Source organism: Schistocerca cancellata, chromosome 8 (genome assembly GCF_023864275.1).
Source record: "Schistocerca cancellata isolate TAMUIC-IGC-003103 chromosome 8, iqSchCanc2.1, whole genome shotgun sequence".
NCBI classification, from domain to species: Eukaryota; Metazoa; Arthropoda; class Insecta; order Orthoptera; family Acrididae; genus Schistocerca; species Schistocerca cancellata.
The window spans coordinates 440,034,084-440,057,070 of NC_064633.1; the positions used below are offsets into that span (position 1 = coordinate 440,034,084).

At 37.0% G+C, this 22,987-nt stretch overlaps 1 protein-coding gene across 5 annotated transcripts in view; it reads right to left on the reverse strand.

Moving 5' to 3' along the window:
• The window catches only part of LOC126095316 (transcription factor SPT20 homolog), a 280,707-nt gene that overhangs the window by 15,195 nt on the left and 242,525 nt on the right, over positions 1–22,987 (reverse strand). For 4 of the 5 annotated variants that reach the window (XM_049910117.1, XM_049910116.1, XM_049910119.1 and 1 more), the window contains 2 exons: positions 7,865–8,037; positions 3,921–3,977 (listed from right to left, as the gene is read on the reverse strand). In XM_049910117.1, coding sequence (XP_049766074.1) covers positions 3,921–3,977; positions 7,865–8,037 — 230 coding nt within the window. The remainder of the gene's footprint in view (positions 1–3,920; positions 3,978–7,864; positions 8,038–22,987) is intronic. The other variant, XR_007521955.1, reaches the window with a different exon arrangement.

Consider the following 22,987-nt stretch of genomic DNA (forward strand, 5'->3'; position numbering starts at 1 on the left):
TTTAGGATATTGGGTGTTTAGGAAGGTTTCCTCTAGATGGCCCATGAATAGGTTGGCATAGGATGGTGTCATGCGAGTGTCCACAGCCTTTACATGTGCCTTGCTCAACACTATTGATGCCACCTCCCTTTACACTAACATCCCTAATGTTCATGACCTTGCTGCTATTGAACACTACCTTTCCCAACATCCGATGGAGTCCAAACCAACACTCCTTCCCTAATCGCCATGACCAATTATCCTCACCCACGACTACTTCTCCTTTGAAGGCACTCTCTACAAACAAATTCGGGGTACAGCCATGGGCACCAGCATGGCACTGTCCTATGTCAACCTATTCATGGGCCATCTAGAGAAGTCCTTTCTAAACACTCAGAATCCTAAACTCATCACCTGGTTCAGAGTCATTGATGAAATCTCTGCAATCTGGATCGGGGGCGAGGACACCCTATCCGCATTAATCCAGAACCTCAACACCTTCTCCCCCATTCGCTTCACTTGATCCTACTCAATCCAACAAGCCACCTTCCTAGATGCAAGCACCTTTCTAGATGTTGAACTCCACCTCAAAGATGGCCACATCAGTACCTCTATCCATATCAAACTTATTCCATACCAAGAAGACCCTTCCATACAGCCTAGCCCCCTAGGCCATCGCATCTGCAGTGACGAGTGGTCCCTCTTGAAATATACCGAGGGCCTCACTGGGGCCCTTACAGATCTCTGTCTAACCTCCTGACTGCACCTAGTTGCTCTATCTTCTCTCCAACTTGTCCTTGCACACTCCCCAGCAGCACTTAACTGTCCCCTACCCCTACCCTGCTATTCCGACCCCTCTCTGTCCCAGCCTCCTCCTTGCCTCCACCCAGTTGTCTCTCCCACTGTGCGCTGCTGCTGCTCATAGTCTGGCTTCAGCTGCCAGAGACTGTAGTGTGTGTGTGTGTGTGTGTGTGTGTGTGTGTGTGTGTGTGTGTGTGTGTGATCTATTTTAGCAAAGGCCTTGTAGGCCAAAAGCTTGTTTTGTGACACTCTCTTTGTTGTGCCCATCTGCGACTCAGCATCTCTGCTATACGGTGAGTATCAACTATCCTTTTCACAATATTGATAAGAAATTCCTATTATATGACACATGTACTGTCATTACTGCCATGTATGACATACTAAATTTGTTTTCCAGTGGAGGCTTTGGTTGACTTGTCACCTTGTCATCAAATGTTTGTGTTACCCAATCGAAAGCCACTTCCTTTCGGCTGCTAACAGAGTAGTTGTGCAGAATCAACTGTCATTATAGGACTCTACCTTACATCTCGCTGTTGCAAATAGACACCACACCACACACAGACACAAATTTGAATAAAGCGAACAGCAGGGAAAAGAAAAAGGAATGTGGCATGAGGGACGTTTAAACATGGCTCACTTGCTTGGCAGTGTAACACTATAAGCATTTAACCACAACGCCATTTCTCTTCCCAGCTTGTCTATATTGCCCTTCTTGTTCTTGGACCATTCACTGTTTCTATTTTGCTTTTATGTCACAGTTCAGTATATCTTCTTCCTGTTTTCATGCTTCATCTGGGTTCAGTTTTTGATGGGCTGTTCATTAGGCTCTCTTACCAGTACATTTGAAAAAGGGGGGGGGGGGGGGGTTGCAATGGGGACTTTTCCTTGTTATGACTAAGAAATGCGTGCATTGGTCTGATAGCTAAAATTAAAGAATTGGTATTGTGTGTTCACTTTGACATGGAAGTTTTAGGTGGCATGTGTTCTGAACCGTGGCTGCGTCAAATATCGGTAGAGGATGGGCCTGAGATACCTACTTATGACAATACCAGCATCAGCAAGCAATTAAGCAGTAGCTGTTACCAAATATTTTGTGTTGCTCATTGTCTTCTTTTCTTATTTTGAAATGAGTGAAGAAAAAGATATGCATGGTCCATCACAGAGTTTTATTATGACCCTCACAATACCAAAAGGGATCAGTGGTTCCTATGACCGTGTGTATGTTCTGCTTTCGTAGAAACACAAAACACAAATACAGGCTGATTGCTCTACAAGAGGAAGGCAGGAGATGTTTTCCTACACCCTCCTCTCCCTTTGACAGTCAGAATTCTAGCGTGTTCACATGTGCAGCCTACTGTCAGTTTATATGCCCACCCTCTGCACTACAGTGAAAAAAAAAAAATCTATTAATGTATTTAGACCACGTAAAGTATTCCCCTCGCATGCAAATAGTTATTTTGGTTCTACTTTTACACTAAGTACCTTGTCAGTTCTGTGCGTAGTGTTGCCAAGTATGGGTCGCACGGCTATGAATGACCACGAAATCAGTATTCCACAGATTCTGAGTTAGCAAATTGAGTGAGGAAAAAAATAATGTCGAGAAGTGCCTTAAATCAGAGAAACATGCTGTTCATTGGCAGGAGACTGCAGCTTCTCAATAGAAACAATCATTTGTTGAAATCTCAAATTGACCCAAAAGAAGAAGACAAGCAAAGACCATTTTGGAAAAAGACTGTTTTTGTTAAACCAAAGATTCCAGTCAAAATACTACATAATTACAATTTTTCGTTCTGAGGCACCTAGCATGACATCCTTTTAAATTTGTACATCTAATCATTCACAAACATAAAATAAATTACATGTGAATTTTGGCAAAAATAGGTGCTACACTGTCAGACCTCTACTAACTGGTCACTCTGCATACGCAACCTGCATTCAACTGTCTGTAGTTGGGAAACAGCTATTCACTAAATAGGAAGCAGCTTACTGAAAGAATGGAGCAACGGTCCATGCGGATGTAAGGAGCAACCAGCTGCACTATAAGGTAAGACATATCCTGGAAGGGAACTCATAAGCCATTCAGTGGTGTGGTAAAAATGTGACATGTCACTTAAGGATTTGAGCTCAAGCAGCATTACAAAGTGCATAAAATACCTTCAGGTGTAACAGTTAGTAGGAGTGTCAGGAGGAGAAGGAAAAAAAAGAGAGACTGTAATGTGGTGATCAAAACCTGTTAACCAAGTAAATTAACACTGACTCAACTAATATACAGAAAAATAAAACAAAAACTGAAGTATCCTAAGATAATCAATACAGCTTAAAATAAGGTAAAGGCATCTATGATGCAATCCTGGACTTCCACATAGTTGCAGAAAGAAGATCTAATTACTAGTAGTACAATTACACTAGTGTATTATTGTTTGTGGGAGACATTATAAAGGCAGTGAAAGAAAACTTCGTTGCACACTTATACCAATACAAAGGTGTACTGTACAGACCAAAGAGTTATGTTTCATAAATTACTGAAGGCAATGTGATGAACACACATGATGAAAGGAAAGTGGGTCAATGCTAATCATCTTACAAGCATAAACAAACCACACTCACTCATCATCATGTTACAAAAACACTCAGCGCGACTGCTAAGGATTCTAGGTGAATTCATCGCTGGAGCTCATAATACAAATGCAAAGAGATTCAGCACCCTTACAGCTACTACCATAGTTTTTACACTACATTTATAAATATTTCTTTTAGATTTTGGAGTGAAATAGTTTTGTATTTTGGCTCTGTTCAATTTTTAATTTCTTAGTTGACATTATAACATACAATATAACTTTTTTCCAAGAGAAACGATATTTTGATATCTGCATGTGGCATAGGGATTTTCTGTGAATCTTGAAATTTTCCCAGCTTATTGAATATTACACAATATTTCTTATGGCCACTAGTCAGATATATTCAGGTGAGTCACTGAAGATAGTTCAGATAGTCTATGACAGTGCACCTGAAGATGTCTGGCAAGGTGACCAGATGACAGGCCACACACCCAGAACATGACTGAGTAACTAATTTACTCTTTATTCATATCAGTACTTACACTGTAATGGATTAAAGAAATTATATTTACTAAAGCGTACCTTCTCCTTTCACCTTCTTGTTTGGAGTTGTTTCCTGATCTGCTTGCCGTTTATCACCTAATGTAACAACCATAAGAATCTTATTAAAAATATTAACAGGACAAAAAAGTTCAATTTAGTGATATGTGCTGAGCAGACGAAAGAAAACCTTGATTACAAAACAAAAAATGAAGAAATTATTTCATGATGAAACTGCACCTGCAGGCTGTCACTGAAATAGACCATATACAAGCGTTTTCTTGAGAAGAAAGGTAAACTGGAAGACAAAGATAATATTAGCACATAAGAGTTATAGGCACAGGAACTCTTTTTAAAAAAATAAAACAACAAAATTCTAACAACTACATAGGCACACTGCAATAACCTGTCAACGTATCTTTATTTTATACATTTAGTCAGACGTAGTGTTATTTCAGACTCACTGTGTGTGTGTGTGTGTGTGTGTGTGTGTGTGGACGTGCATGCAAGAAGTCGATAAAAGTAAGTGGAAATGTAAAGAATGAAATTTAGTGCCATATATTTTTACACTCGTATGCAACAGTTAATTACTTTTAATTGGTTTCTGATAAATTATGATTATTATTATTATTGTTGTTTTTATTACTTACTACAAGAAAGATAGAGAAATTTTCTTGCATTTCAATCAGTTTTTGTATTTACAGATATTTCAACCCATAAGCTTTAGCTCTTTGAATACAGTATCTAATATGGATAAAATGAAGGACCCAGTTTCCCTCCCCACGTGTCCACTATCAATGAGTCACTTATACTGTATTTTACCTATGTGAGGTGATTTTTATCTTTGCGAGTTACTAATGTCTCTTAGTAATTACATTATTACCAAAATGCAAATATGAAACTTTTAAAACACACTCTCATCCAGAGAATAGCTGTGAGTTGATATGTAGATAATATTCATTGTGGCTGCAATAAAATATATTAATATTGAAACAAGTTTTACATTCTGCAAAATGGTATATCTTCTAACACCAAAAGTCAACAAATAAGGCACAATTCCATAAACCATTGCAGCAAAGGTAAGCTATACGGTTTGTCACCATATTCTAGTGAAAATTTAGGCTGTAAAGCACATGAATATTCTGAAGATAGTTATTTCTGAAAATGATGTCCACTTGTTGCACAATTATGAAAAATCCTAGCATATTTTTTTCACTACTACTTAAGAAAAAAATTTAGAACAATAAATTTCATAATATAGTTAAAGCACACATTATGAAATTATTAAACATCAGCTACAGCTTACAGACCCAATCTGATACACTTTCACATACCAGATATATTTTCCACGAATCTGCTAATATCTGAGAACAAGCAGCTCACAACCACCACATCAGTCTCAGAATCCACAGTGAAATGTTTGCAACTATGTTTCATTTTAGTTCTATTGTAAAATCCCTATTTTATTTTTCTATCTCTTGTCAAGTAACCCCCTGCCCCTCCCTCCCTCCTCCTCCTACTTAGTCTTCCGTGTCCTATTTGCAACAATAATCTGGCATTCTCAGACAGATCATATTCCTGTCATATAAAAATTCACTTCACCAGTTTCCTTTTAAAACACAAAATTTTCATGTACTGACATCCCCCCCCCCCCCCCCCCCCCCAGTTTTCAGATATGGGAATTATGTTTTCTTAGTATGAAAGGCAAATTTGTTGTACCATTTGGATATGGCCATTTATTTTTAACACCCACGCCCATGTTCACTCATCTCTCTCTCATTCATTGTCTTTCCAAATCGAAACTTATTTTATCTTGCAAGTGCTACACTGCAAAAAAAGGGTAGTTTTACATCAAAACAATGAAAAATCTGTGTTCACAAAGCACTGGCAGAGCAAATGACACAATAATATGAAAAACTAAAGGTTCTCTGGTATCTTTAGTTATTTTGTGAAAATGTTGGCATTAAAAGGACACCCAGAATCTCAAACCACGACAAACACATCATGACAGGATCAGACAAGATTCCTTATTCCTTACAGGCTACAATCAGTGTTTTCAGTACTTAAACAAATTTCACTCACGAAGTTCTATGAAGCTGTTCAATATCAGAGTATTTCACAAAGACAGTTTAGATAATTTTAACACAGCAGTTCTTATGTTAATGTTCGTATCAAAATAATGTTTTTGCTCTGAATTCCTCAATGCCATCATTTTCCCTGTCCATTTTAATCTTTTCAATCACTCTAATTATGTACAACTGGTGTTCTTAAATTTTTCATTACCTGTATCAACATTACATTGAAATACTTGATGAAATTGCTGATTTTTCTCTAATATAATTGTCGCTACAGTAAAAAATTTCAATTACTGGAATTGTTTATCTTGTAAATCAGCTTACTAACACACAAAACATAAAGACCCATCATCAGCATAATTAAATAACAGACGGGAAAGGGCAGGGGAAAGGTGTGTTTCGCGCACTACACAGAATAATACTGGCATAAACATCTTCAGCATTAAATTCCAAATTACTTCACTTTTTATTCATCTGAATCAATAGCTTCCCATTATGTGATGCAAAACCGGAACATATGGTTATGCATTTTGTTTTCATACCACAAACTACATACCAGTTGTATACAGTACTTCTTTACTGTTGCTGCATCTGTCCAATTTGTCTGCAACCTAAGGCATTTCATACGGAAAGTGTAATAAATACACATTTGGAGTTAATAGAATGAAACAAAAATACAGATCAAAGCAACTCGTTCTTGAGTTTTGGTGTCAGGCCTCCAGTTCCTAGACTCCCTTAGAATCAGATGACAGAAAAGTTGAATGACGAATAATACATACCTCGGTAAATGTTACACACATAATATAAAACTACACTCTTGCCTTTGCAAGCAAGTTTCACCTCAAAATATAGATTCTTCTTGTTTATAGGCCAGCAATTACCTGTACCTTACCTGAACACAGACCATTATCCAAATTCAGCAAAGGCACTGGAAATGTAACTAATATTTTTGAATTCACACTTTCTACAACTGTAATGTATTTCCACTGACCTCTGCAACCCCTGCTGGCAATCTAGAATACACATGCAGTCATACAGCAAGAAAAAACAAAAAGGGAAGGAAAGAAGAACACTTAATGGAAGAGATTTAACATCAAATCTAAAGATCAAAAACAGCCAAAGATGTTCAGCAGACAAATGCATTCGAGCACAGATACTGAGTCGAGATGTTAGGAATCAATGGAAAAACAATTAATTTCTCAAAAAGCTCAGGTTGATTGGAAGTATGGAGGTGATGAGTCGAACGGGCATGTTAATTGCTTAAACTGACAAGTTAACTGTGATGTACTTTACCAATCAGTTTTCGAACAGTGGAATGCAGGCGTGAGAAAAGAGAGAGGATTTACTGAAAGCTGGTAAAATAAAATGCAATCAGCAGATCAGACAACTCTTGAACAGCGGTGTGTGTCCAATACGAAACTAAATGGCAGTGCCGAAAATATAAAAGCTTTCAGGTGATATCACTGTACAACCAGAAGATAAATACAGCTGAAAAGAAAGAATTGAACTACAAAGACCACTATTTTGTCTTGTACATCTGTGGTAACAATTTTAGATGTAAGGGCAATCCTGGAACAAAAATATTAACACTGCATCAAACAATGAGAATGGACTCTCCTGCAAGCAATGGACAAACAAACTCGGGCAGGGTAGGCAACCTGCGCACACCACAAACTACCTGAGAAAATTTACCTCAGCCCCAGATGCAGGCTTCCCCACTCATGGAATAGTGTTTGACTGAAAATACATTACATATTTAAGCAAGGCAGCCCCAGGCAGGTGTGATTAGATTTCGGGATGGGGACCAACCTGTGGCAGAGGATGGAGGTAGGGGGGGCGGAGGCATGAGCTGCTTGTCCCTGTCCAAGTTGAGTGTGCCTGAACCTTGTTGTGTCCCCATATTGGACGTACTTGATGTGAGTATCTGTGGCTGCGACTGTTGATGCTGCTGTTGCTGTGACTGCTGCTGCTGCTGTTGTTGCTGCTGCTGTTGCGGTTGTTGCTGCTGTGGTGGTTGTTGCTGCTGTGGTGGTTGTTGCTGCTGCTGTTCAGGCTGTTGCTGGCGTTGCATCATTTCATCCATTCTGGGAGTAAGAACACAGTTAATTACATTTATAGAGAACATTAAACTTTCAGCTGCCCTCTGGCACAGGTCGTCGTCCTACACACATGGCACCATCTTTAGTAAAAAATGTTGACAAAAGTATTAAGATACCATTCAATAACATTTTAAATGTAGATATATCTATTGTTTAAGACTGGCCAATACTTCCAAATGACTCATAATATATCAACCCATTTATGGGTCAGACTACACAAACTGATGATAGGGTGCAGATAAACAGGTAATACAAAATGCACAGGGTGTGCTTCAAACAATGAGCAACTGTAATACAGAAGAGAGAAGAGATGATTAAGAAGACTGTAGTGAATAATCCAAGGGTTAAAATGGTGAGTACAACAACGTTTCCGCAACCCATGTAAGCGAACTACTCTCTGTATACAGCACAAAAAAAAGAATTACAATTTCAACGAGTACCCTCCTCACAGGAAGTGTACCAATGCAAATATTCCTCCTGAAGTTAAATGAGGCTCTCTAAATGATATGAGAAGACGAACAACTTTAGCATATAGCAATGAGTGAGACAGAATTGGAGAAGTTGTAATTTATTGGATTACATAAATGAAATTACTCACACAATGACACTCATTCCTTTAACATATCTTAAATGAAATGCGATTTCAAGACAGGTTTCAACAACGATATAAGGACTGTGCACTGTCTGTCAGTTTCCACAGAACCACTTACGACACACTTAACGCATATCCACTACCTGCAGTGAGATTTATAGATAACTTATATTCAGTTAGGATAATTAATGTTTTAAAGTACTAAGTTTCATTCTGACAGTGTTATGGAATATATGCTTGAGATCAGTCACAAACTTAATTTGTTTGATGTTATATGAATGATAACTTAATTAAGAAAACATTACTATCATTATTTCTGCATGGGCATGTGCAAGAGTTTGACATAGCAAGGTCAACAATAACAGGATGTATAACAGACGGAAAGTTCAATGTCTTCAAGAAAATGGAGGATTATAAATGGGTTAATAAACTGGAAAGGAATCAAGCAGTGACTTGACAACCATCTCAATACAGTATTGCCTTTATCTGTTCTTAGTATGATGTTGATTTTTTTCTGAGTCTAGTTTAAATTGGACAAAAGGCAGTCAAACCAATCCTGGTCAAAGAAAACAATTATACATCAACCAACAAGCAGCAAAGAGTATTTGAAATTTAGCATTTTATATCAGTGAAAGCAAGTACTTAAGAAACTCATGACTGTTCAGTCATAATGTATGGAATAATGGGTGTATTCATCTAGTTTCAATCTTTGGTAACGGCAACTAGTGGCATAGTTAAAAAATGTGCAGTGAGTGCTGTGATAGCCAACTAAATAACTGTTAAAATTTCCTACAGTTATAATCAAGTAGGCATATGCTGTAATACTGAAGTACAAAACATAATTACATAGTCAGTTATTCAGTACACACTGCCAAAACTGAGCTACTTCTTAAGGCACATGTCTACTAGCAAGTAACTTCTGCAAGCACGTGCTGAGGTGTTTGCAGCAGAACAAAAATTTGCACAAGTTTCCTTCTGCAAGTCACTTGGGCAAGTTAATTTCATGAATTTGCTACAAATACTTGCAGAAATGTTTCCACATATAGGAAAATGGAACTTTACAGTGTCATGCTTAAGAACCAGAACAGCCACCACCACTGATGTATTATTATTGTTGAAGAAAAAATGAGATGAAAAACAAAGAGTTAAGAAAAAAAGAAATTTTTATGCAAAGAAATGGATTCAGAGGCACACATATTTAAGTTATCAAGAAACCTATTGAATGAACTAAAATCAGAAGACTTTGCTCAGACTAAAAACTTGCTGAGAATGTCGTACGTATATTTTGAAAACCTCTTGTATGTTTTATAATAAAATGTTTGAGAACAAGCAATAAAAATGCTGCAAGCTGTATGATCAAGAGATCACCATTTAATTGCTCTTTGATTTTTGCAAACTGAATTTATTACAAACATAATGCATTTATATTTACACTAAGTTTTAAAAATTCATCTAAAACTTAAAGACGTCTCTACTGCCAGTTTATTTCCCCTTCTGATAAAACAAAGTAATTGGTAAATTCATTTAGCACTTTCTTGGCTGACAGCTGCCATTTATATAGGTTTATCAGTTCCAATGGTATGTTTGTTCCAGTCTTCTGATTTCACGCCTTTCTCCTTTTTGACACTGACCTTTTCATATTGGTGTCGAACATATAACTTCTGCAAGTTTGGGGAAAATTTCTAACAACTGGCAAGTACTGTTTCCACTAACTTTCAGAAGATACATATGCCTGTTGACAAAAGTTGCAGAAGTCTACTTGCTGGTGGTGCTTCCACAGGAAAGAACATACAAAACTAGTTTCTGCAAGTGACTCGTAGAAGTTTACTTGCTAGCTGACATACCTTTATGTTTCTGTAGTAAGCCATACAAGTCCTTCAAATGCCTGTACCTAGGAGTAAATGATAGTAGAAGCTTTCCGTCATCAACAAGCACTCAACAAAATTCTTCACTAGAGCTTTGACTATCTATCATTATGCCTGGAAATGAGGAACATTCTACCCACAATCCTTTCCACCACTCCTAAAGTGGTGTTCCAACACCCACCCAATGTATACAACATCCTGGTCCTTCCCTATTCCACTCCTAACTCCTTGCCATAGCGATCATATCTCTGTGGAAGACCCAGCTGCAAGACCTGTCCGATTCACCCTCCCAACTTATCCCACTCCTAGTCCTGTGACAGGCTTGTCCTATCCCATCAGAGGCAGAGCCACTTGCAAAAACAGCAATTTTGTATACCAGACGTACTGCAATTTCTGCGCAGTATTTTATGTGGGTGAGACCACTGACGAGTTGTCCAACAGATTGAATGGCCTCCACCACCAAATTGTGGCCTAGTGCAGAGTTGACCACCTAGTGGCGGCACATGCTGATGACCACATGATGTTCAATTTCAAAGGCTGCTTCAGAACCTATACCATATGGCTCCCTCCTCCCAGCACCACCTTTTCTGAACAACATAGATGGGAGTTATCTTTGTAACACATCTTTTGGTTTTGTAATCCTCCTGGACTCAGTTTCTGCTAACCCTGTGCACCCAAACCCTCTATTCAACAGGTTCCCCTTTCTTTGTCCTGCACCCTCTCCCAATACACTCCTCCATGTTGTTTTCATTATTGTCATGTATGACATGAGCCCTTCAGCTCTGGTGCTTGTGTGTTGCATCTTTGTCCAGGACTCCTCCTGCCTCCCTCTGAGCAATCATTGTGTGTTTAGCCGGCACAATGTAGCAGCACAGGTGTGTGTGTGTGTGTGTGTGTGTGTTTGTGTTTGTGTTTGTTTGTTTTTGCGTGCTGCTACCTGGTGAGTTGTGTTCTTTACTACTGAATACATTATGCCAGATCTTTCTATAACATATTTAAATGCCCATGTTTTATCATCATCCTATGCTCCCATCTTTCTGCTTCACTAAGCATTAAGCAAATCTACTAAAGGTTCTACTCAGCTCAACACACCAATTCTTTAAATTATCCATGGTACAAGTTTCCAAAGACTGTTAGGACTCATTTTTAGTGAGAAAATCAATTATTTTCAACAAGAAATTTGAGGAACTGGCACTTCCCATTCTCCTTTATGTACATAGTGGAAGTAATTAAGGGGAAAAAAAGACATTCATTGTCAGCAGAGGAAGTTTCTGTGATGAAGGAATTATTATGTCAGAAATAACCATGACTGGGGTAATTCAAATGGATCTATGGACAAATACCACCTTCAGTCACAAAATTAATTTTATTTTAAATTGTACACAATAACATTTCTTACCCTGTGTCACCATCTTGAGATGCTTTCACTCTTACAGTGTTTACAAATATTGTTGTAGGTGCTGTCCTGAATCAACAAAAACAATGCCACATCAAGCAGATACAAATAACATTATGATAAAAAATAGATTATTGTTACAGGTAGATGTCTTTCATACCAGTGCTATGTAAAGTGGCAACACAAAAACAGAAAATAATGAAATGTAACACAGTGCTAAATAACACTTAAGAGGGGGGGGAGGGGGGGGGGAGGGGGGGGGGGGAAGACATTCATTGTCAGAAAACTCAACATAAAAGTTTTGTGTATAATGCCGTGACTCTTCATGATTTCCTGGCAGATTTGTTCAGTATATGGCTCTTGGGTTTGAAATCAGTTCACAATCCGCAAAGCCCACAATATTTCTTTGATACAACTGCTCAGCATCGTAAAGCTGCTGGCAAGTAGCAACAGCCAGTGTCCCCACTACAATGGACTTCTTGTGGAAGCCTCATCTGAAAGTCATGCATATGTAACTCAAAGAAATATTGGATTTACAAAATGTAACCTAGCATCAGACCCAAGAGCCATGTATTCTGTACAAAAATGATTCATAAAACTGTTTAATACTAGGTCTACAACTTTGCTTCTGCCGTTTTTTCTTGAAGTTCGGGGCTTTATTCTGAAAACTTACAAAAAAATTATGATTCATAGTATTGCCGATTGCTGACCACTACATTCTCCCACCTTTCGGGTAGCATACAAATCCCATGGCGGAAGAACTGGGCATCTTTTGTGGGGACCCATGAATCAATTACATTTTGCACTTGTTCATACGATCAGAAGTGCTGGTCAGCCAGATTGTATGCCACTGATTGAAAAAAGTGTTAGTCAGAGAGAGCAACGTACGGAGAATACGGTAGGAGGAATAAACTTCTCATTTCAACCTTTCCATGTCTATTTTGACGGGTTTTATGACATGGGGTCGAGCACTGACCTGCTGCAAAATTACCTTTACATGTCTATCGCTGTTTTGTGGCCGTTTGTGTTTCAGTGCAGGCTTGAACGCATCAACTGCTTTCAATAATGATGTCCTGTGACTGTCTTCATCTATTTCAGTAGCCACGAAAATGTTCTGTCTTCCCCCACCATGCTGGTCTTCGACATCAAAATCACCATTCTTAAGGCATTGAAAACATTCTCTGCACATTCTTCCACTAATAGTTCCCTCAGCATTGGTCTTACCCAGCATTTTAACAGCCACAGCCACAAATTTCTTCATATTAAATCAGAAAATTAAAACTTCCCACAAATGGCGAGAAATGGGTACATAAGTTAATGTACTTAATCAAGAATAACCTTATGATGCAATCCCAAATTGACTAATATTTTTATGGCATTATTTTTACAGATGCCTAAGCTTATTGTATTACACCTATGACCATCCACCTGAACCCCACTTGCTGCTACTGCCATCTATTGCAAAACGGCGGAAGCAAATTTGTAGACCTAATACATTTGTGACTCTATTCTCTAAAATGAACAGGAGTATGATACTCTAATACATAACAATTTAGTATCCTCTGAAAGTTTATAACTTTCAATGTAGCAGTTTTATAACATCTTTGGACACAAACTTTGATCATTGGTTTGCTGACATGTAATGTTATATTGTGTAGTATCCTTAAGTGTTGTGATTTAGAACTATGTTACAATATACTATTTCTGGTAATACATAACTCTATCCACAACAATAATCCATTTTATCATAGTTCCCTTTATATTTACTCTATATAATATTTTTGTCATCAAATACAAGAAACCACAGAGGGACACAAGTTGATGCTTATCAGCCAAAGCCCTTGAAAATGGATCCACAAAGTGTGAAATATTATTATGTATAACTTAAAAAACAAAATTATTTATAGATTGTAGGAGGAATTTACAAGTACATTCACAAAAATATAAGTACATGAGTTTTTGTACTACCAGGTGTAGTAGGTTCCTAATATATTTTTTCTTCTGTGTTCAGCATAACTACCACAAAAATAAAACACTTGTCCATACACTCTCTGATGCTTTGTTTCTCTGATTAGTAAATTCTCTCTGTGATTTACCACAAAGTCTTGCTCATTTCAATATATTTCTTTCTACCAACTTTCTTTTTAGGCATCCTTCTACTTTAGTTTAATGAGTTGCATCACGTCAACAACAGTTCAACATATAATCTGGTGTCTCATGAGTATACTTTTACAGGAATCCATATGTATGAGATTAAAAATATCACAGAAAAGAAGCAAAGTATTCGTATACTTACCTTAATGGAATACAGCACAGACATTATATTAAAACTTATATGATCTAAAGTACAAGAAGTCCCCCAACAATGACACAACATCTTCAGTGAGCAACATAATATGAATATGATGTCCCATTCAACTACTGGGACTGAGTGAGGTGGCACAGTGGTAGGACAGCAGACTCACATTTAGGCTCATAACAGTTCAAATCCACATCTGGCCACCCACATCTAGATTTTCATTGGCTTCCCTAAATTGTTTAAGGCAAAATCTGGGACTACTGCTTTAAAAAGGACGCAACCTATTTCTTTTCCAATACCAGTCCATCTGTAACGACCTCATCCATAGGATGGTAAACCCTCAACTTCCTTTTTATTTTGCAGTAAAAGAAAAATGTGATTATCAACAACACACTTAATGGAATTATAGTGGAGCAATTACTCCAATTCTTCATTTGTCTTATTTAACACCAAATAGCCATAAAAATATTTTTATATGTAGTACCAATGAAGAGGTAATAAGCACCAGAATATGCAATCAAATATTCCCATCTGTCAGTCTGAGCAGTGGTTCTGACAGGCAGTAAAAATATCAGAAACACGTAAACAAAGGATACTGTAGTTTTGTTAACAAATTAATAAATATAAATGACACAGCTGACAAGTCTGGCAATTATGTGTGTATAATACTTGTGATTCAAACTGATGTAATAAGTTCAATATCAAAATCCAAAACAGTTACTACTACTGCCAAAGTTGGTGCAGGTGTAAAACAATGAATTATTAGCCAGGACTGTACTTCCTACCAAACATATTTCCAAAGCACATCTAGTCTTGTTTTCCCTTAAAACAAATAAGGAAAAATTTGAACAAAGGCAAGGATAAGGGGTGGGTAACTCCTAAGATGAAAAGTATATTGTGTAAAGAAGAGAGAGCTCTATGTAATACTGTGAACAAGTGTAAGTCACGATGTGAAACAGTATTACCACCAATATAGTCCAATCCTCCACTCTGTTATTAAAATCACCCCTCACTTATGTAGTATGCTCAAAACATAAAACACCGACAGAATAAGGCAAAAACTATTTGAATCATTTAACAAGAAACAGAACAAAACTAGTCATTCAAATTCAATGAGAACTTCCTCAGAGTGGCTACAAACACTGCACCAAGTAAAAAACAACCAAATACAGAAATGTGAAGACACTGCATATATCACCAACAGACATTAGCTTCAAAAAACAAAGTAACTGGATAGATAAAAAATCTACTCACTAAGTGGCAGCAGGAGGATACATATATAAAAGGTATTACAATTTGCAAGCTTTCAGAGCCAGTGGCTCCTCCTCTTGGCAGGAGGAGGAGAGGTTTAGGAAAAGGTCTATTAGGAAAAGTCATCCAGAACCTCAGGTCAGGGAATACTTACCAGACAGGATGAGAAGGAAAGACTGATTGTTGGTGACTGCACTGGAAGATCTCTCCTTCTCATCTTGTCTAGTAAATCTTCCCTGACTCAGAGTTCTGGATGACTTTTATGAACTCTATCCCTTTCCCTAAATTTCACCAGTCCTTTTCCTTCATCCCTCTTCCTTCCCCTTCTACCCTCCTGCTGGAAGAAGGAGCCACTGGCTCCAAAAGCTTGCAAATTGTAGTACCTCTTATGTATGTATTCTCCTGCTGCCACTTGGTGGCTACATTTTTTTTTTCTATGCACTTATAGTTCCAATAATTGATTATTTTCATTGATCTACACATGAGTTTCAAATATATGATCCCTCAGGAGATAGCAGAATTCATCATGTCACCAACGAATAGTGATTCTGGTGACTAAGATGGTGTTTCTAGCAGAATAATAAAATCTTGAACTGACTTGATAGGATTACCTTAAGCTGCCTTTGTAATCAGTTAATGACTTGGAGTATATTTCTTAATAGACTTCAATATGCTATAGTAACATCCATCTACAAAACTGGAGATCACAAGCCAGCTCTTATTATATAGAGCTACATCATTTCTGCCAATTTTTTCAAAAGTGTCTGAGGACAACAAAAAATTATTTTGTTAGTATATTCTGTGACTTCGTCAAAACCATTGACAGCGTGGATCACAAAGCTATCAATAAATCCACTTGAGGGTTTTGTTCCCTTAGAATAACCTCTCACTGTGTTGACCTACAGGTAAGAGTATTGCCTTATTTTACAGATCTACAATTCCTATTGTCTTATGCAATTATCTTATGGGGCAATGCAACTGAAGCAAAGTGCTTGTTCAGCAGCAGAAAGCAGTTAAGAATACTTTGTAAAGAAGATAAGCACACATCTTGCAGCCTTTTTAAGGAACTTGGAATTCTTACACTATTATCACAATATATTTACTCCTTAATGGTTTTTGTCACTGACAACAAAAAATTAGTTTCAAATGTGATATACATAGTCACAGAACACAAAAATAATGTTTATGTAGACTCTGCCTCCTTGTCCAGGATACAGAATGGAGTTATGCACTCTGGTGGTAGTATATTCAAGGACCTGTCACCTAACATAAACTAAGAAAGTGGGAATCTCTACCAATTCAAACCATACCTCATTAGCTAATCTTTCTGTAAATTATCCAAAATCTAGATTCAGGGACAGAAAGATTCTGTAAGCCACATGGTATGAAGCAACATTTGCAGTATGACAAGTTATAATGTATTATAAACAGGATTTAGTATTTACAGATACAAAAAATATTTTCTTTGACAAATACCACTGTGATCAAGTCAATGTCAAACTACTAATAGCCAAGATGAGAAAATTAATTGAAAACAATAAAGCCAAAAATAAAGCAAAACCTGCAATTTTAAGTGACATCGGGAAATCCTGGATCTTTTTTGAAATGTCACAAAATTTGGGTTGGTTGGTTTGGGGATGGAGACCAGACAGCGTGGTCATCGGTCTCATCGGATTAGGGAAGGATGAGGAAGGAAGTCGGCCGTGCCCTTTCCGAGGAACCATCCCGGCACTGGCCTGGAGTGATTTAGGGAAATCACGGAAAACCTAAATCAGGATGGCCGGACGCGGGATTGAACCGTCGTCCTCCCGAATGCCAAAATTTGGGATTTTTCATGTTCCCGCATATAAAAATTGTAAATATGAATGCTGTAATTACATTTTGACTTTTTTCTCAATTCTGAGAACTGCAAGAACCCTAAAATAATGGTTGATTTTCTGAGTAAAGAACTAAGATTCTAGGTGTAATGTGAAAGAAATTGCCTTCCAGTATCAGTTTTAGTTGTCAATGTGACGTAGCCCAACACTTGCACAACCTATCGTACAAAATATGGCACCTTTCTGAGAGATATTTATACCTGATATTTCTGTAGTACGGAAGTAAAAATATTAAAAACACCAAATGGGGCACTTTGATTTTGTGAACACACAAATCATCATGACAGTTATACCTTTCAGGCTAACCAAGGTCCCAACCTACACAGCAGATCATGCTGTCACCATAAATTTGATACAAAAATTATCAAAAATAATATTGAATACCAGCTGAAACCCAGATAAATGAAATTACGAGTTCTGCATTGTGAGTGGCCGATGAAAGAAAACCGAGTGGGTGAGATGTTGACTATGTGTTTGTGAAGTTACAGTGCTGTAATTTGTGATTTTTGTATTTATAATAGCATACTGCAAAAATATGCAGTTTAATTCATGCAGGACATTAAATATCTATGGATTGGCAAGCAAAAATATATGAACATTTGACGTCACCAGATAAAACATTAATTGTATTCAAAGTTAAAAATAAGACTGTCTCATTATGATGTGAAAACAAATTTTTGATGCTTTTTAAATAATATGAAGGCACAAATACTTCAGGTAGAATGAAGGAAACACGAAATCCACTGGGATGCACTGTCAAACAAAGCTAACTATTCTTATGGTCATAGATCCATGTATTACTTATGTGTTCACAGTTCTAGGTTATTTCTTCTCAGCCACAGGATGATAATGAACTCAATTAATGCTAACATGGCAAAGAATATATTGTGTGTACATAGAATGGTGGGTCTCAACCATGTAATATATTGTGAAAGGCTACAAATTGCTTCATAATTTAGTGGAAAAGCAACTTTCCATGTCTGCAGGATATGTGGACATTGTCAAATGTGTAATGTTGTGCTGAAGGCACTTTATTTTCCATGATCAAAATTAGATCTGTGATGGCTACTTTACATTGTAGTGAAATATGACGGATTAGTGGCATAATGTCTTGCCACTGCAATGCTTTCTTCTGAAAAACTTTCAACAGTTAGTTTTACTTTAATTGATTGGATTTAATGGGTTGAGTATAAATGATTTGTTCTTTACTAATGTAAATAAATTAGATCTGTTATGTTAATGAATATATAATTGATAAGAATAATTTCATTTTCAACATAACGCTGAAAAACCATTATATAAGACAAAAGAAAGAACATAAGGTTCTTCAGGAACTAATACCATAATTCGCAAAAATATCTCCAAAATCGGCAGAAAATAACTACAAAAGTGGAATAAAATAACACTGATATAACCCATAAAATAAAAACTATTTTTTCTTTTCCCTACTAATAGCAGATAAATAGCTATATAATAAAACTGAGGAAACAGCAGCCTTTTTTCCAAAATAGCAGCTGCTTTACTTATTTACTTGGTTAAATTTCATTGGCATTAAGCATGAATAGCACTGAGCAGTATAGTGATACCTCATTGTTTATATGGCGGTCTTATGTTAATGAAAGCCTCACACGACACCCCCCCCCCCCCCCCCCCCCACACACACACACACCAAAAGAGAAGGGAGAGGGACAGGGGGGGGAATCGGTGGGGGAGAATATGTTTGTCACTTTGAAGATTTGAAGGAAATCATGAAAGGACATTGTCAATTTTTTTAAAAAAAAAGCACAGGCCAAGTACATACAAAAACTCAGAAGCGGAAGATTTGTCCAGATTGTAAAATTTAGTCAATTATGGAGCCTACAGGGTTTAGAATTAGAAGCCTTTCCATGAGATTGCCATAAAAGGAAACTATGGGAAGTGGTGAAGCATTAATTGGAAGAATTATTCATCCACAACTCTACACTACAAGAGAGAGAATGCATATAAAGGAGAGGCTGGCATACAGGAAACACAGCACGGAGGAAACTAGGAAAGATTCATGAGACAATTTATTGAAACATAATATGTTAACAATCAAACCTTTTGTTTAAATTTAAGGCTACAGTCACTTAGTATCTATGCAGACAGAATGATTTGGTTTGATTTATTCATACAGGGATCATCTCGCAATGGTACAGGATTTGTCATCACAATAAAATGAAAATAAACAGCCCCAACATATACACTCACATAGAATGTATGTTTTCATGAAGGTAGGAGATGTGTCTTATAATTTACAAAGGTGAAATAAGCTAAAATACACCCAAGGAATACTCATTCAGTAGATGATGCGATTTGTGGAAGAGGCAGGGCCACCAGGTAACTGCGACTGTGGAACACATCATCCGCCACACACCGTTAGGTGGCTTGCGGAGTATGGATGTAGATGTAGATGTAGTTAGTTAAGACACTGCATGAATCCCAACATGTATGAACCATATGATGACTCACTAAACTAAATAATATTACAACAGAATGCAGAATGGCGAGTGGCAGGATGTTGCAATGAGATACAGATTTAGGTGCTTGGCAGGATGTTGCACTGAGGAACACATTTAGGTCCTTAGAACAAACTCAGAACTGCATTTCAGACCAGCATTCCTCAGAGGTTCTTTTTTTCCCCCTTGAGGAATTCATCTGATGAAGGCTGAACATTAAGAAGCTGCGACCATGCAACTCATGATAATTCAGCATAACAAGAGGTAATCCTTGTCCCCATGTCCCCTTTCTCTCTTGTTAGTTTGTAGAAGTGTTTCTTGAATATAGAAAAATATTTACAAAGATTACACTGCTTACATGATAAAACAAGTGAATCATAGGTTTGGTGATTACGAGGTGAGTACATATTCAGCATTGAGCAAGGATATATTAATGGGCAATGTTTGCTTAGTATGAGCTAAAATTCCAGACAATACCAAGACACACAAATGATATTGTCAATGTATAACTGAACTCTTTGGGCACTGCATTTAGCCCTTTGTCATCCAGGGTGATGTTCAAAGATGTTGAAAGCAATGAAAGTGAGATGACACAGGGTCATGAATGTACGGAAGTATATGGTGATGTAGGTGTAAGATAATAAATGTACTTCAGCATGATAAATTCTTAGAATGTATTTGGCAGTGGTATACAATCAAACTGAAGTCTTGGGTGTAACTATTACAAACTAGTTTCCATGTATGGTTTAATGACAGAGTGTTTGTGATTTTTGTGGGGAAAAAGCAAACATAGAATTTATGAGAAATAGAAACTCCAGGTAGGAATATTAACAATGTAGGAAAAGATAGATTGCTACTTACCATAAACATGACACATTAAGTTGCAGACAGGCACAATTAAAATAGACTTACACATAAGCTATTGGCCACAGCCTTCAGCAGAAAAAGAGATACACACACCATTCATTCAGATAATCAAGCACAACTCCGGCAGCTCAGCCTCGAATTGCTGGAGCTGGCGGTCATGTGCGTCAGGTGTGTCTGCTTGTGTTAATTAATGGTGTATGTTTCTCTTTTCCTGAGAAAGATTGTGGCTGGAAGCATATGTGTAAGTGTCTTTTAATTGTGCCTGTCCACAACTTAACGTGTCATGTTTACATCGTGTCAAGTTTACAGTAAGTAGCAGTCTGTCTTTTTCTACATTATTAATTTATGAGGTAAGTGAGGAATACATGAAAATTTGGAAATCTGATCTCTAGACCTATGAGATCAACTCCTAACGTTACTCTGTGACATTTTAACTGAACGTGTAATGAAAACAAGGGAAGGGTGAACAAAAAAAGGAGCAGGTAAAAAAATACTATCAAAAGGGGAGACGAAAAGCGATGGAACGTGAGAAGTGTATGCAATTAGGAAATGTGGGTTAAAAAAATAAAATAAAATAAAATAAATAAATAAAAAGGTGTCAGTGGTTGTGAATACAGTGTTTACACATATCTAACTGATGTAGCTGAATTAAGAAGCCCTTCAATTCAGTCTTGAGAGTGCGTACAGACTTACGGTGGGAGGCATAAGTGCTTCAATCACATAGCTGACAAATGTTGCCAATAGCTGGTGGCAATATTACCCAATATACTCCTTATAAGAAAACAAATGTCACAGAACTATATCTACAGTGGGAATCATAACAAGCACATGCCTTTAACACTTATGTGGACACAACAAAATAGTTCATGGATGAACAATGAGAAGTCAGTGTCCAATGGCAACGTACCCATTGGACACTGACATCCAGCTGTTCATCTGTGAACTATTTCGACATGAATTATGCCAAGAGAAACTGAAGAATCGCATGTGGATATGATTTGGCAGCTGCTGAACTAAAAGTATTTTGTACAGATATGTTAAAGAATGGAGAAGCAAGATTGACAGAAGGAACTCCTGGTATGATGAATTACACTATTACAATGGGACTTCCCTGTTCCAAGTATATGCAATGAATGTGGATGAAAGGTGTTTGTTATTAACAGTGGCCAAAGAAAATAAATGTTCAGTAAGTGTTCAATACTAAATAAAAATTTGAGAATAAATTCAATAAAATACGCAAATACTTCTTGGCAAAAACATGATTAAAAAATTTCATTTGATGATCAAGAATAAGAACGTGTCAAAAAATACATCAAAATGATGCTCTTACATGACTGAAAAAACTAGAAGATTTCACTGAATAGTAAAAGTTCCATGATGACAATATGACACAATGTTGTACTCTCAGCTATAATATGTTATAGGTGCTCGATTCTGCAAATCTTTGATTTTTAAGCTCTTTACTGATACACAGAAAAAATGAATCCAGTATCTTTTATTACATGCTGCTATAGAACTGACAGTGAAATGATAGTCTTGTTGAAAACAATACTTCTTTGCCCCTGTTGGGGCAGGGGTGGGAGCTGGTAATAAAAGATGTAGTATTAGAAAATGTAATAGTAGCAGCAGTAGCAGTGTTTCCAACAAAATGAGAAACAAAATAAAAAATATAAAGATCTGCAATATCCAAATCTGCATACAATGATTTGATACAACAAACAAGAATTCTAGAGAAACTAATAATAAAACTTGTTTGTGTCACACAGCTCTAGGCTGCAATATTATGTTCTACATTATTCTGTTGTGGGTATATTAAAAACTCCTGTTGTTTTGCTTCCATATTTGCATCCTTTCTGAATGCCCTTTTCTACTTAATCCAATCCACCTATCCTTATACATTATAGAGTCAACAATAAGAAAACATAACAAACAAGTTTCTCCAATTCGGCAGTATCAACAACTTGATGGCCTGCTTACAACATCTAGCAAGATTAGTAGGGATAATGTTTATTGTTTTATTTCTTTTCTATCTACTAGCCATTAAACACAGAAATCAACAGCTGCTGACATGAACGATAAAAAATACTTCCTTTCCATGGTAACACATGGGAAAACTAATGTGGCATTTCAAAAAAATCACAGTAAATTTTGAAGTTAAATATGTTTTGCTGAATATATTTTGTAGAGCTAGTAAAACTTACTGTTAAAACATCAGATAGCCTATGAAGGAACCCACATAGCTTGTAATTTACAAAACTAGTAGATTGTATATTGGATAATTATTTGGCATGTGTAATTTGCAAACTGGACT